At 33.3% G+C, this 13,638-nt stretch overlaps 1 protein-coding gene across 13 annotated transcripts in view; it reads left to right on the top strand.

Annotated features, from left to right (window-relative positions):
* The window catches only part of MIER1 (MIER1 transcriptional regulator), a 56,834-nt gene that overhangs the window by 39,967 nt on the left and 3,229 nt on the right, over positions 1-13,638 (top strand). For all 13 annotated transcript variants that reach the window (XM_045835366.1, XM_045835365.1, XM_045835375.1 and 10 more), the window contains 5 exons: positions 1,380-1,531; positions 2,268-2,349; positions 4,246-4,340; positions 6,477-6,604; positions 11,522-11,661. In XM_045835366.1, the coding sequence (XP_045691322.1) occupies positions 1,380-1,531; positions 2,268-2,349; positions 4,246-4,340; positions 6,477-6,604; positions 11,522-11,661 (597 nt within the window). The remainder of the gene's footprint in view (positions 1-1,379; positions 1,532-2,267; positions 2,350-4,245; positions 4,341-6,476; positions 6,605-11,521; positions 11,662-13,638) is intronic.

Genomic DNA, 13,638 nt, shown 5'->3' with positions numbered 1-13,638 from the left:
TTTTGTGTCTTAGTGTCAAAGTCTTTATCCAGCTGCTCTTTCCTATTGGCATTTAAATGATAATGTCTCATCCATCTCTAAAAATCAACAAACAAAACCAAAAACTTTCTTCAACTATAGTATTTATTTAACATTTTTAATTTATTTTTATTCTCACACAAGGACATGCTCATTGATTCTAGAGAGAGGGAGAGAGGAGAGGGAAACACTGATGTGAGAAACATTGAAGGGTTGCCCCCATTACATACCCCGCCCTGGGTCAAACCCACAACATAGTCATGTACCCCGATGGAACATGGAACCCATGACCTTTCAGTTTACCTGACGACCCTTCAACCAGCTGAGCCACACTGGCCAGGGCCAACTATAGTTTCTCTACAGCTACTGCCCTATTCTTCCTCACAATCTTGCCAAAAGTTTTCTACTTTATTTCTTCACTTTCCATTTACTTTTCAGTCTTCTCCAGTATGTCTTCAGCTTCTATCTCTGCATAGAATGTTCTTGGAATATCTCCCTTCTTGTTAGTAAATTCAGCATACTTTAAGTGTCGAGCCTGGTCATTTGACAGCATTTAACCAGTTACTAATCCTTGAAACATTTTCTTCCCCTAACTGCTGTGTTGCCACACTTCAGAATTTTATCTTGTGACTGACTGTATTTTCTTAATTTTGTCTTTGTTTTCATCTTCTGTCATTTAGAATTCCATAAGGCTTTCTCTTAGGTTCTCCTTTCCTTTTACTTTTTAAATGTTGATGAGATTTAGGCTTTAATCTTATTATAATGAAAATTATGATGATATAACTGAAATGACTTTTAAAAATAACTTGTTTTTATAAAAATTATTTATATTCATTATAATATAATTGTAAACGCCATAGAAAAATATAAGAACAAAAAATTGCCCCAAGAAATAAGCAGTGATAATGTTTGGGTTAGATACCCCTTTTCAAAAATGTTGAACATCCATCGAATCCTAAAATGTGCTAGACTTGTTTTAAAGTAATTTAAACCTTTATACCCTGTGTGATAGGATTGCTATCCCAATCTCACAGGTGAGGTAGGGAGAAGGGAAGTAATTTACCCATACTGGTAGTAAGTCTTGGTGGTATTGTTCAAACCAACCAAGAGGGTTTGGAATTTGGTCAACAAGCTAAGTCAGACAGAATTTGAAAGGGCCAAAGTGGTACTACTGTTTAGATCGCTTCTTCAGGCTGTGAATATTGCCCAAGATTGAAGTCAGGCAAGTAGTAGGATGATAATTTACCTATCAGTTTTTAACTTTCTGGCTCTAAGTATCAGTTATTTATTTGGTGATATGTTTTAACACAAAAACTATCAATATTTGGTATTTTAAAAAATATTGTGTTTTGCTAATTTAGTATATGAAAATGATGATCAGCTCCTGTGGGACCCTGAGTACCTACCAGAGGATAAAGTGATTGTATTTCTTAAGGATGCATCTAGAAGAACAGGTGATGAGAAAGGTGTGGAAGCAATTCCTGAAGGATCTCACATAAAAGACAATGAACAGGTACATGAATAAGAAGTAACTGTTGTAATCTCCCTAAAATAAATTTATCATACACATTTTAAAGTAAATGCTGTCACATTCAGTATCTATACATCAAAAATTTCTGCAGTGTTATCAACGGACTCTGAGTTATAGGTAGCATAAGATACCTAGTGTTAACACATTCATTTCATGGGTATGATATCATTTCAGACAAAAACCTTGATATTTAAGTTTGCCTGTATATATATATATTTTTTTTTACTGGGCTTTTTGAACAAAGTTTCTTTGGATATTCCTGAGAATGTGAATATCATCAAGTTGGTAATACATATCTGGTATAATTATACACATGGTAAACTAGTGCCTACCATAGACCTTATGACAGCATTATTTTTTTTACCCTTTTTTCATCAGTGTTTTTATTTTCTAATATGTTTAAAATTGTCTTAGAATAGGAACCCCAAAGGGCCAAAAAGAAGGAATTTGTGATTTTTATAAAATTTATTTCTAAATTCCCATGAATACTGTGGCTACCAAGTTAGAGTACTTATTAATCTTATTTTCTACATAGTTATCACAATTGAATTTATGTTTGTTACTCCTTAGTGTTCTACATATTGCATTCACTGGGATGATTTATCCTCCAGGAAGAATGAAAACACTGGGTTTTAGAAGAGCCTTTACTCTTCTAAGAAAGTATAGCTTTGGACTATTCATAGTCTGGGTTACATATTGAAGCCCTTTATTTTTCTAGGCATTATATGAATTGGTTAAATGCAATTTTGACACAGAAGAAGCATTGAGAAGATTAAGATTTAATGTAAAAGCAGCTAGAGGTAAGAATAAATATTAAATTTTATTTTCATGATAGAGCAGAAATTTAAAATGTAAGCTCTTCTGTCTGCCTAGCTATATGATGAGGTCTGTCCAGAAGGTATCCAGCCATGTAATATGAAAAATAGAGACATTTATTGAAGAAGATACAAGAAACATTGTATATAGGATAAAGACACCTTGTTCCCCTTCAGAGTAAATACATTGGGACCTCACACAGTTCTCCCAGTTGCCATCAGCCCATCATATTTTCCTGAATTTCACTGATGGTCTGAAATCTCTTTCCTTTCAAAGGTGATTTTAGTTTTGGGAAAAGCCAGATGTCATAGGGTGCCAAATCTGAGTTGTAGCAGGGCTGAGTCACCTGTGTGATTTGTAGTTTTGCCAAAAAACTGTACAAGGCATTTGTACGAATGGGCGTGTTGTCGTGATGAAGCTGCCGATTACCAGATGCCTATAGCTGTGCCCTTCAGAATCATCTGGATAGTTTCCATGGAGGAATGTTCAAGCTTAATGCAAAATTTGATGCAGATTTGTTGCTGTACTCACTAGTCATTTTGAATGCGACAGCCACACAGTACACATACTCCGCAGCATCTGCCACCCCCACTGACTAGTACAGTGAAGTCATCATTGTTCACACATGTACATTTCAGTGCACTTTCCTTGGCTGCCAGGTTACATCAATGTTGCACAAACTGTTCTCATTATATTAACAATGGCTGGACTTTATCCAGACAGACCCTGTATTGTACGTTTAATAATACTGATCTTTCTTAATTCAGTGAGTATTTGTTGAATATCAAATAACTCGTTAAATAATTTGTGTATAACAGAAGTATTATACAGGGGTGGGCAAAAGTAGATTTCCAGTTTGTATGGATAAAGACATGCAGTTTATGATTGTAATACAAGAATAAACTGTGTTTTGCATACTCACAACTGTAAACCTGTGTTTGCCCAGCCTTGTACAAGGCCTTATGGAAGTGGAATTAAGGCTGTCTCTTCCTTCTTTAGGGAAAATAAGGCCATTTAACTAAAAATACATAATGACTTTGACTTTCAGCACATTTATAAATATGTTATTTGATCTTGGTGTCAGCCCTATGAGCTAAGTAATGTGACAGATGTTACCTTCACTTTAAAACAGGTAAGACTGAGGTCTCTGAACTGAAATAACTTACCGGGGCAAACATTATTCATAAACAGTCAAAATTAAAACCTGACTTTGGGTTTTTTTTTACTCTAGACTGGCTCCCACCCTGCTTCACTAAGAATACTGTTTATATAATATTATGTAACAAATGAAACATTCATGCATTCAACAAAAATTGGAAGGTCTACTAAATTCTAACAACATAACTGTGAACAGAGTCCCTGTCCTTGTGGTGTTTAGAGACTAGGTAGGGAAACTGAAAAATAGTTATGAGTTCTTAAAAGAGAATTAGAGGGCGCATTTTAAACTTATTACAGTGGGACTTAACCTAGTTGAGAGAAAGGGTGAGGCTGTTAGGGAAAGCTTCTAGAGCAAAATTATATTTCTGCTGGAATGTAGGAGGCAGGAAATAATGCTAGGCAAAATGAGCAGCATGCACAAAGTCTAAAGAAAGAACAAAACAAATTTAAAGAATTGAAAGCTGGCTAGTATACTTGAATCATAAAGAATAAAGGGAGAAGTGGCCCAAGTTAAGGTTGGAGAGCTAGGGTATCATCCCAAATTTTATTAGTAAGGAGTTTTTGTCCCTTTATCATCTGTAGCCATCGGTAAGTAACAGAGCTTAGAAGTAAAATACTTCCTTCATTGTGACCAGAAAATCATATGTTTAGTTGCAGTTTTGTTTATTATATACAACATTTGGGGGAATATTGTGTAATGTTTTTTTTCCACCATTTTGTAGAGGAATTATCTGTTTGGACAGAGGAAGAGTGTAGAAATTTTGAACAAGGGCTGAAAGCCTATGGAAAGGATTTCCATTTGATTCAGGCTAATAAAGTAAGTAATGATATATGTTCTCTTTCTTACAAAAAAAATTTAGTTAACAACCAAGAACATCTTATATCTTAATTATTTTCTAATGTTAAAATTCTGTAATGAAATTTTAACATATTAGTGTTTAGAGAATTGTTATAATAAGCATGCCTTGACTTCCTGGCATATATTTGCCAGGTGACTGTTTTCAGTACATAATATTAGAAGCCTTTATATTTGACTCACTTGCAAATATGTTCATCAACTTCTGGGTACAGTGTGTGTGTACAGTGTAATTATTTAAAGCTATTTTCCACAACCTGTGACAGATTTTTTTTTAGGAGGGTCTTTAAAATAATTTTTGAAACTCTAAAATCATTTTTAACATGATGTTATTTACAGTTAAAATGTTTTTTACATTTACTTGAGTCCGGAGTGGTCTAAAATCAGATACTTAGTATTTAATTTCACTTTATATCTTAGCAACTCAGTGTTATTATACATTATTATAATTTGATAATTTTACTTAACATGCTCATCATTTCATATTGGTGATACCAATCATACAATGTCAATGTATACCCAAAAGAACTTCATAATTACTTGCAGATTTATTTTTAGATTTCATTCTCTTGCAGCTGAAATCAGGTAAGATTTTTTTAACAGTAACTACACGATTATATAGATTAGGAAAATGTTCCTATGGGGAATTAGGACAGGGAAAATTAAAATTGGGGGGTTTAAATGTAGGAAATTAAGTAATTTCCAGACTTACAGATACTACATTTTTAACAAATAATAAATGTCAAAGAGCTTGGCTTTACATATTTCCTTGAAGATAGCAGTTAAGTCTTGGGCGATGGCTTGTCTAGGATGATGTGAGCACAGTATCTGGGCTTATGTCTGAGGCTTTAAATAGTCTGTCACCACATACTCCTTTTATGTACCTCTGGATGTGATTAGATAATTTTGAATGTAAAGACCTTGATTCATTTGTAAGCATTTGGGATGGTGATATTTCAGTGTTACAGAAGTCCAGCTGACCTATACCTAATACACTAGTTGTTCTTGTGAACAAAGGGAAGACAGTGTTCTTTAAAAGGGAGAAGAATAGTACAGTGAAAACATTAAGACTTTGTGTTTACACTTGGAATTAAGGTTTGGATCTTAATCATAAGTTCTAGTATACACGCTTACTTTATTGAGGATTTGTCATAATACTGTTAACTTTGCATGCCTAAAAATGTCTTACAGTTTTTACTTTCAGAAAAGTAGAATTGACTTGGCTTGTGTCTGTCTAGAAATAAGATTCTAACAGAGGCAAAAAAAAAAAAAAAAGCTTAAAAGGTTTTTTTGGGGCGCCCTGATATCTTTCAGTCTTAGAATAACATAGGCCAAAGTTGTAAAATGCAAGCAGAGGGGAAGAAAGAAAAATACATGTCACGTAATGAAATAGGGATGTCATCAAATTACAAATCCTTAGGTGTAATCAGTCCCATAAGATACCTACTTCAAAATAGAAATTTATGGGTTAAAGTAATATTTTTTGCATCCTAAATACTCATACCTTTTTTTTTTTTCATTTTAACTCCCAGGTTTTTTTTTTTTAATACACATCAATTTTGTCAACATGCCAATCCCATTGGTATTGAACATAATGTAACGGGAACACTCCTTCAAGTTACACAAATAGGTGTAGCACAGTAATCACTGGAATAACTTAGTAAACAAAGCATTAGCATTATTGCAATAGCTTTTAACTCACTATTCTCAGCCTTTCTAGAAAATAAAACAGTTGAGTCTGGATCACTGTTGGGAAAATGTTTAGAAACTGTTTATAACATTAATTTGAATTTAAATGCCACAAAGAGCCATTTTCAATAGAGAAGTACTTATTTTTATAGTAAAATAAAATGATAGATAGCTTTTAAAAACATAATGTTAAATATTTGACCTGTTGCCAGTGTATTATTTCTCTTCACAGGAATTTAGAAAGAATAGGTTTTAACGCAACTGCAGCAGTACTGTATTTTATAACATGGTATTATATATTACTTAAGGACTAACTAAATTTGTTTTGAAACTTAAGATATTTTTAAGATATGAAGTAACTCCTTAAGGAGGAGATGATTCTTAAAAACAAGTATGTGTTTCTTACAGGTTCGAACAAGATCAGTTGGTGAATGTGTAGCTTTCTATTATATGTGGAAAAAATCTGAACGTTACGATTTCTTTGCTCAGCAAACACGATTTGGAAAAAAGAAATATAATCTTCATCCTGGTGTCACGTGAGTTTATACTTTCTTATGGGTCATATGTTTTACTAAGCTTTTCTAAATTTTTCTTGAAAATTGTAATTTTTTAATAAGATAAGCCTTTAGTTTACATTTATTCATTATTGACATATCTGTAGGACATTTAGACTTTTCAGTGTCTTATAAAACATTGTAAACTACAGTTCATATTATTTAAGGCAACAAGTATATCAAAACAAATGTTAGAGTGTATGTTTTCAGTAGGATTTCTAAGAAATGGATCAGAACAGTTGTGAAAGCATGTTTTTGTTAAATTCTATTCCATTTAGTATTGTATAAGTACATACAGTTTTAACACTGTGAGAGCAGTGAAAATATAAAAGATTATCTTTCCTAAAACTATAGGGTTATATGTCTCCTGGAAGCACTTGAAAGAGGAAGGGAAATTAATATTTTCTTCGTCTAATCTACTTTTGTTCTAGGGAACCAAAATAAGATTTGAGTATAGATTATATAAAAGGGAAAAGACATAGGGATATAATAAAACAGTTCAAATTACATTTTCTTTGTTACAAAGATTTTTATAGAGCAAAGAATAGATGTATGGTGACTTACCTTTTTTTAGCTTTCCTGATACCTTTCCTCTGACAGAAATAATTTTAATAATTAGTAATACAATTACTAATTATCCATTCTTTATGCAACATGCCTTATATGTCTAATCCAGTCCCCATTCACCAAATTCTCTTAGCCCTCAGTCAGTTTAGCGTTGGAATGAAACACTGTCTACTTTGCCACTAGTAATATGTTCTTTAAGTACATAGAGCAGTGATTTTCAACCCTTACATCTCATGGCACATATAAACTAATTACTAAAATTCTGTGGCACACCAAAAAATATATTTTTTGCCAATCTGACCAAAAAATAAGATATAATTTTGATTCATTCTCACCAGACAGTTGTTATGTTGGCCATTGTCATTTTTTAATTTGAACAATATAAGGGGAAAGAGGTCAGTGACCCTAACTAGTCAGGTATTGCATGCTTTGAAAAGTTCTTGCTGCTCACAGGTTGAAAATCGCTGACACAGAATTTTGGGCTTGTCCTCTCAAAAGAGTTGCTCTAAAATGTTGATGAGTTGTTATAGCAGACCTAACTTTACCATACTATCCCTGATTATTACCTAATGTTTTTGGAATAAAAGTAATGTAAAATGGGACTTCTTTTGGTCATTGTTCATTAGTAAAGTGCTTAAGGCTGGCCAAATTACTGCCCTTGAAGGATGTACTTGTATGCATATTTGATTATGCTTTTCAAACTAGTACGCTGGACTTTTTCTTGGTCATGTTCACTTACATGTATCTTTGCTGGTCACTTTGCTGGAGGATCAAACATTCTAAAATCAAAAGCAAAAATTATCTAAAAGGGAGTAAATGGTTATGGTGATCCCTGCAAATCACGGGGTACAGTGGACTCTTGCCTCGTCCCTCACTTTTTAAAGCTTGTGATAGCTAGAGTGGGATTTCATAACAGTAATCCAGATTTTGTCTGATTATTTAATGTACACACTTATAATTTTTTTCTGGACTATATACTCTGTTGATAGTGTTGAGGCATAATGATGTAGACCTAGACATAGCTATCTAGTTTCAGAATGTTAAAACGTCACCATTTTCAAGCTATTCTGTAGAGAAAAGCAGGAGTAACATCTTTAATTTTCTCACCCATTTTAGAAATAATATTTGCACATGAACTGTAGGCAGTTTGTCATCATCAGCAGTAAGAACACAAGAATTGCCATGCTGGGTCAAAGCCATGGTTCTTCCAGTTTTCTCTTTCAGAAAGCATCACAAAGGAAAGTGTTGTGGGCTGCCTTCGTTGGTCCTCTGTGATGTCAAGCTCTATAGGTTAGGTAGGGATGTGCTGCCAAACATTTTAGTTTCTCTAGTAATCTGTGCATAGCTTCTGAAAACTTTTTGAAGATACTTATAATCTGTAGTAACTTTGACTCCTCTTAAGGTTAAGCATTCTGTTGGTAGAATTGCCACAGTTAAAAGTAATCCCATATTTTCTCTTTTTTCAGGCTTTTAAGAGAATTAATAGTGGTCCCCTCATGTAATGCTATGAAGTATTTTCCTCCCTAGGCAAGATACAGTTTCGCAGGCTTTGATTATGTTCCCTTTGGGTCTTTTGTACAGTTTTTTTTTTTAACTGAATTATAATTTTTTACTCATATCATCTCTTTTTAGCTGTGTTACATCTTCTATAAAAGCTATAACTAGACTGTACATTATTTCCTGGATGGGGAGAAATTGTGTTTCTTCGTGAGCATGGAGATATTTTTCTAGTTTGCTTTCTGTTTATAGTTGCACTTTAGGTGACTGCACAAAACATTTAAGTTAATACATTTAAGTTAATACCTTTACACAAAAGTTTGAATGAATTTTTCATCTTTTTTTTTTAGTTAAAATCCATAGTAAGAGCACATTTTCCTGAAAGTTGTTTGTTCATTTTTCTGTTACATTGTTATCTTAAAATCATTCACCAGAATGAACTACATTTGCTGGTCTCTTTCTATAAATAGCCTCTGCAGTATTCTAACACATATTTTCTCTTCACTACTAGAAAGAATTGATAGCCGTATACAAACTGGAGATTTTGCTATAACAGCCTTGCATTTAATTTCTTTTCTTAAAAAAAAAAAGTAAAAATTAGCACGACTCTGGTAATCTTGAATGCTGTTCCACCCTGCTAGATGGTCTACCTGACTTTTCTTCCTTTTAAGCATTCTGCATGCCATTAATCATCAGGAAATAATAATAATAATAATAATAATAATAATTTTACAATATCATTGATATATTTGGAAATTTAAAATAATTTTGATACTTACTCAGTCTAGTTTTTTTTGGCTTGGCTTTTAGCATCAGCACCCTCCATCATCCATTCCTACCATACCAAATTTATTTCCAGCGTTCCTCATTGTGCATCATCTGTTCTTATTAGCCTTAGCTTCTAAATTCCCTTTGGTATTCATCATGCTCATTTGTTTCTGTGTGCTTCAAGTATGTTATATACAGTATTTTGCTGTGTATAATGTGCACCCACATTTTTGGCCCAAACTTTCAGGAAAAAAATCTTTTGTTTTAATTTTTTAATTGAGTTTTTTATCACTTATATTTAGAAACAAAACCAGTTATCATATTCCAGGGTAGTATTTTGTGTACAGACAGCATTGTTGCTTTCTAGAGTTATACTTTTAACACATAAGCATAAATAAAAGAATTAAAAGCATTTATATAGAAAAGAAATTAGTACTACCCATGTATAATGTACATCATTATTTTTCTCTTAAAATTTGGGTGGAAAGTACACATTATACACAGCAAAATATGGTGGTAATTGTTCTGTAATTGTGAAGCTGAATGGCATAAAGCTGAAGGAGTTGTAAGGATCATCAAATTTAATTTTTTTCACTTATAGATGAGGAAAATAGGCCTAGAACGTTCAAGTGTTTAGCTTGTTGTCATGTGTTTCTTTAAGATGTATTAGTTTTTTACCGCAGACTGTTGGAAGCTTCTTGACGTCAGGTACCACACCCCTATATTTATTATATCCCCCAAATCCCCATAACTTCATGTGATCATGAAGTTTGAGATTATAGCCATTGTTGATCATCTGTCTATGGCTTTGAGTAAAGTCTCAAGCCCTTACACTGTTTTCTTCTTACCCACATTCTTTATCCTGCTCACAAAACTTGAAAACATTTGACTTAATATTTCTGTTACACTCATTCTGAGGGTATTTTGAAATGTGTATTTAAGTTTTTATTGAGAGTCTGCTCTATGCCATGCACCACTTGGGCACCAGAAGTGCAGTAGTAAGCAAAACAGGTATGTCCCTGCCTTCAGAGAGTTATTACAAAGCAGGTGTTGGCAGACTTTTTGTGTAAAAGAACTACAGAGTAAATATTTTAGGTTTTTATTTTGCAGGCCTTAAGCTTTCTAGCAACTACTCAGCTCTGTTTTTGTTGTGCAGAAGCAGTCGTAGATGCTATGTAAATGAATGGATGTTGCTATGTTCAGTAAAATAATATTCACAAAAACAGGTGGCCAGCCCACAGGCCATAGTTTTCTGACATGTATTCTTGTGACTTAATAGCACTTTATAGTTTACAAAACACTTCCCTATACATACTTTATACAACAACCCTAAATGGTAGATAGGCCATATATGATTACATGTGTTTATAAATGACACTGTACCTCAAAGAGATTAGTATTTAGCCCAGATTGTCTGATCCCAAACCAATGTCACTTTCACAACTATCTTTCCATGTCAGAAAGTTCAGGAGTGACTTGGGAGACAAGTGAACTCAAATCTAATGATATACTGGCAGATGAAGCTAGCAAATAAGCCCAGAAATTTAGTGAGTTTATAGCTCAGATCTACCAGAAAGGTAATATAGAAGGTATCTAGGACAATTTAAGATGGGGATTCATTGTTAGGACCCCAGTTCATCTTTCAGATTTTGCCATAGTCATCAAATAGTCGTTAGGAGCTTTAAAATTCCAGTTCATGTCTGTTCAGAAATTCTTTTGTATTCCTTTTGATTTGACATCACCCCTATCTTCTTCATTTGTAGATCGTCTGATTTTAGTTGGGCCTCTATAAGCACTTGCCTACAATTTTAAGTTTTAGAACTGCCAATAGGTATCTAAAATTAGCTAGTTTAAAGCTCTTACGCATTTTCCCTACAAACATGTGACCAAAAGAAACTTTCCATTTAAATGTTCAGATCCTGGTGTGATAGATGAGGCACTGGAATGAATGCAAGTGAAAATTAGGACATATTTGTTAATAAAGCCTTCTAAATTTAACCTCATTTAATTTTATTTTTAGCTTTTTAATATAAGAATAATTACTTTATTATTTTACTTAATTTTAAGGGATTACATGGATCGGCTTCTAGATGAAAGTGAAAGTGCTGCTTCTAGTCGAGCACCATCCCCTCCCCCAACTGCCTCAAACAGTAGTAACAGCCAGTCTGAGAAAGAAGATGGCACTGTAAGCAATAGTAATCAAAATGGTAAGCAACCAAAGAAACACTTCTGTTTCTTCCTGTAGTCTGGACTATTCAGTTTTGGTTTCTATTAAACTTCCAAAGCAGAATTTAAAGTAATAGTTGTAAATACCAGATGAAACATACATAACATCATCATACATACATACATACATACATATTAATACACACAGAATACAAATTAATGGGAAAGACTTCCCATCGATATCACTGAAAAGTCAGTTAAATAAACTATACTGTCAACGGTGACTATTTCTTTTAAGAAATTTATTCTTTTTGAGCAGCATCTGTTTTCTTATCATTGGGATGCCTGAATAATAAGTATTCTTGTTATCTCTTAGACCCAAACTCCAGCCATTTTATATCAGTAATACAGATATTTTTGAAATACTGGGACTTTAAAAGCTTATAGCTTATTCAAGCAGGTGCATTAACTACATAGACTAAATGAGGTAAATAGCAAATGCAGTGTTTTGAGTGTTTTTCTCTTTGATAGCATAATGACCTTGAAGACTAAGAAAAGATACTGCAGTGTCAGAATAGAAAGATTGCTTTTATCATCTCCATGAAAAAAGAAGCAAAAGGCATACCAATATGATTGAGGTTCAGATAATAGTTATTGTTTACAGAAATACAGTGGACCAAAAAGATTGTGCTTGCTGATCAGTAAGACCTAGTCAGAGAATTATTTTGACTTCTAATCTAATAAAAATGATCTTTCTACATAAGACAATTGCCAGGCAGAAAGTACTAAGTCCTTCAGTCCTCTTTTGGAAGAAGCTGGAGAGTTAGAACTAAGTTCTGCCCGCCTGCCTTCTGATGTGACAGAAACTAGAAGAGAAATGTTGGCACTGCTGTAGTGAATGTACTGTGCTTTGTTCATTGATGACACCTCTGTATCCCATCACTACAAGCCAAACAAAATTTAGGGCCTAATGCGAGCCACACCCATGCTGAAGTATGATAAAAAGCTGAAACTCTGTCCTTGGGGTAGCAGGTAGAAACTTAGTTGGTATTCCTGTCTTTTCCTGTTTGCTCATAATATCAAGTAATTTCCTTTTCTTGTTCTTTTTTAATCATTTGATGAGAACATGCAGTTAGCCTGGGAGAGTTTCCTAAGTTACCTATAAATACTCAGTAGCCCATTCACATTGGGTACCTAAAACTCACATTTCTCAGGTTTCTCAAGGAAAGGAAGGAACTTGGCACCTAGTTTTATTTCTTTTGTAAGGGACTTTATTAGCGTCTTGAAATCTCAGTTATTTTTTACCTAATCACAGTGTTACCAACTCTTTGGGCTTTATTAAAACAAAATCATGCCTTCAGTATCATGCATAATCCCTTGTGCATTCATGATTTGAGTGTACTTTTGAGTTAGGGAAAACAGAATTTTTTTGACCAAAATATAATATTTGAGGCTCATCCTCTCTATACTGAATGTTTTAATTAAATTTTAAGTATCTTTAGTGGCACATTCTATATTTTTACAGTAAGTGTCCCCAAAATTTCTACTTTATTTTGCTATTAACTTCAACATGACCTTTTTACTGTTACTTACTTTTATTAGAATAATTAGGTTCTTTCTTTTCTCACCTGTCATGGAGGAATTTGTGTTTACTTTTAGCATTTTCAAGTATATGCTTAGGTAGTGCAGGCATTAATGTTTAACATGACAGATTATTTAGATAGATAAGTGTAATATATGATCTTCACCCATAAAATACAATAATAGCCACAGGTTTACATTAAAATAAAAAAGTCATGCCATCTTCATTTTATATAGGAGGTATAACACTCAAGCTTCTGAAGAAAAATAAGATTTTTTTTACATGGTTTTAAAAAGTTACAGCAGTTTGTTAAATCTGAATAATTTATGCATCTCTTTGCTTAAATTCAACTTATTATGACTGCTGGATCCAGTGCTTGTTCGATGTCAGGTAATATCAGTGCACTCTTTTAATATATGCCAAATTCTTTTCTTAA

The sequence above is a fragment of the Phyllostomus hastatus genome, unplaced genomic scaffold (genome assembly GCF_019186645.2).
Source record: "Phyllostomus hastatus isolate PE091 unplaced genomic scaffold, TTU_PhHast_1.1 phas_contig_209, whole genome shotgun sequence".
Lineage (NCBI taxonomy): Eukaryota > Metazoa > Chordata > Mammalia > Chiroptera > Phyllostomidae > Phyllostomus > Phyllostomus hastatus.
This window is presented reverse-complemented; position numbering and strand designations above follow the sequence as displayed.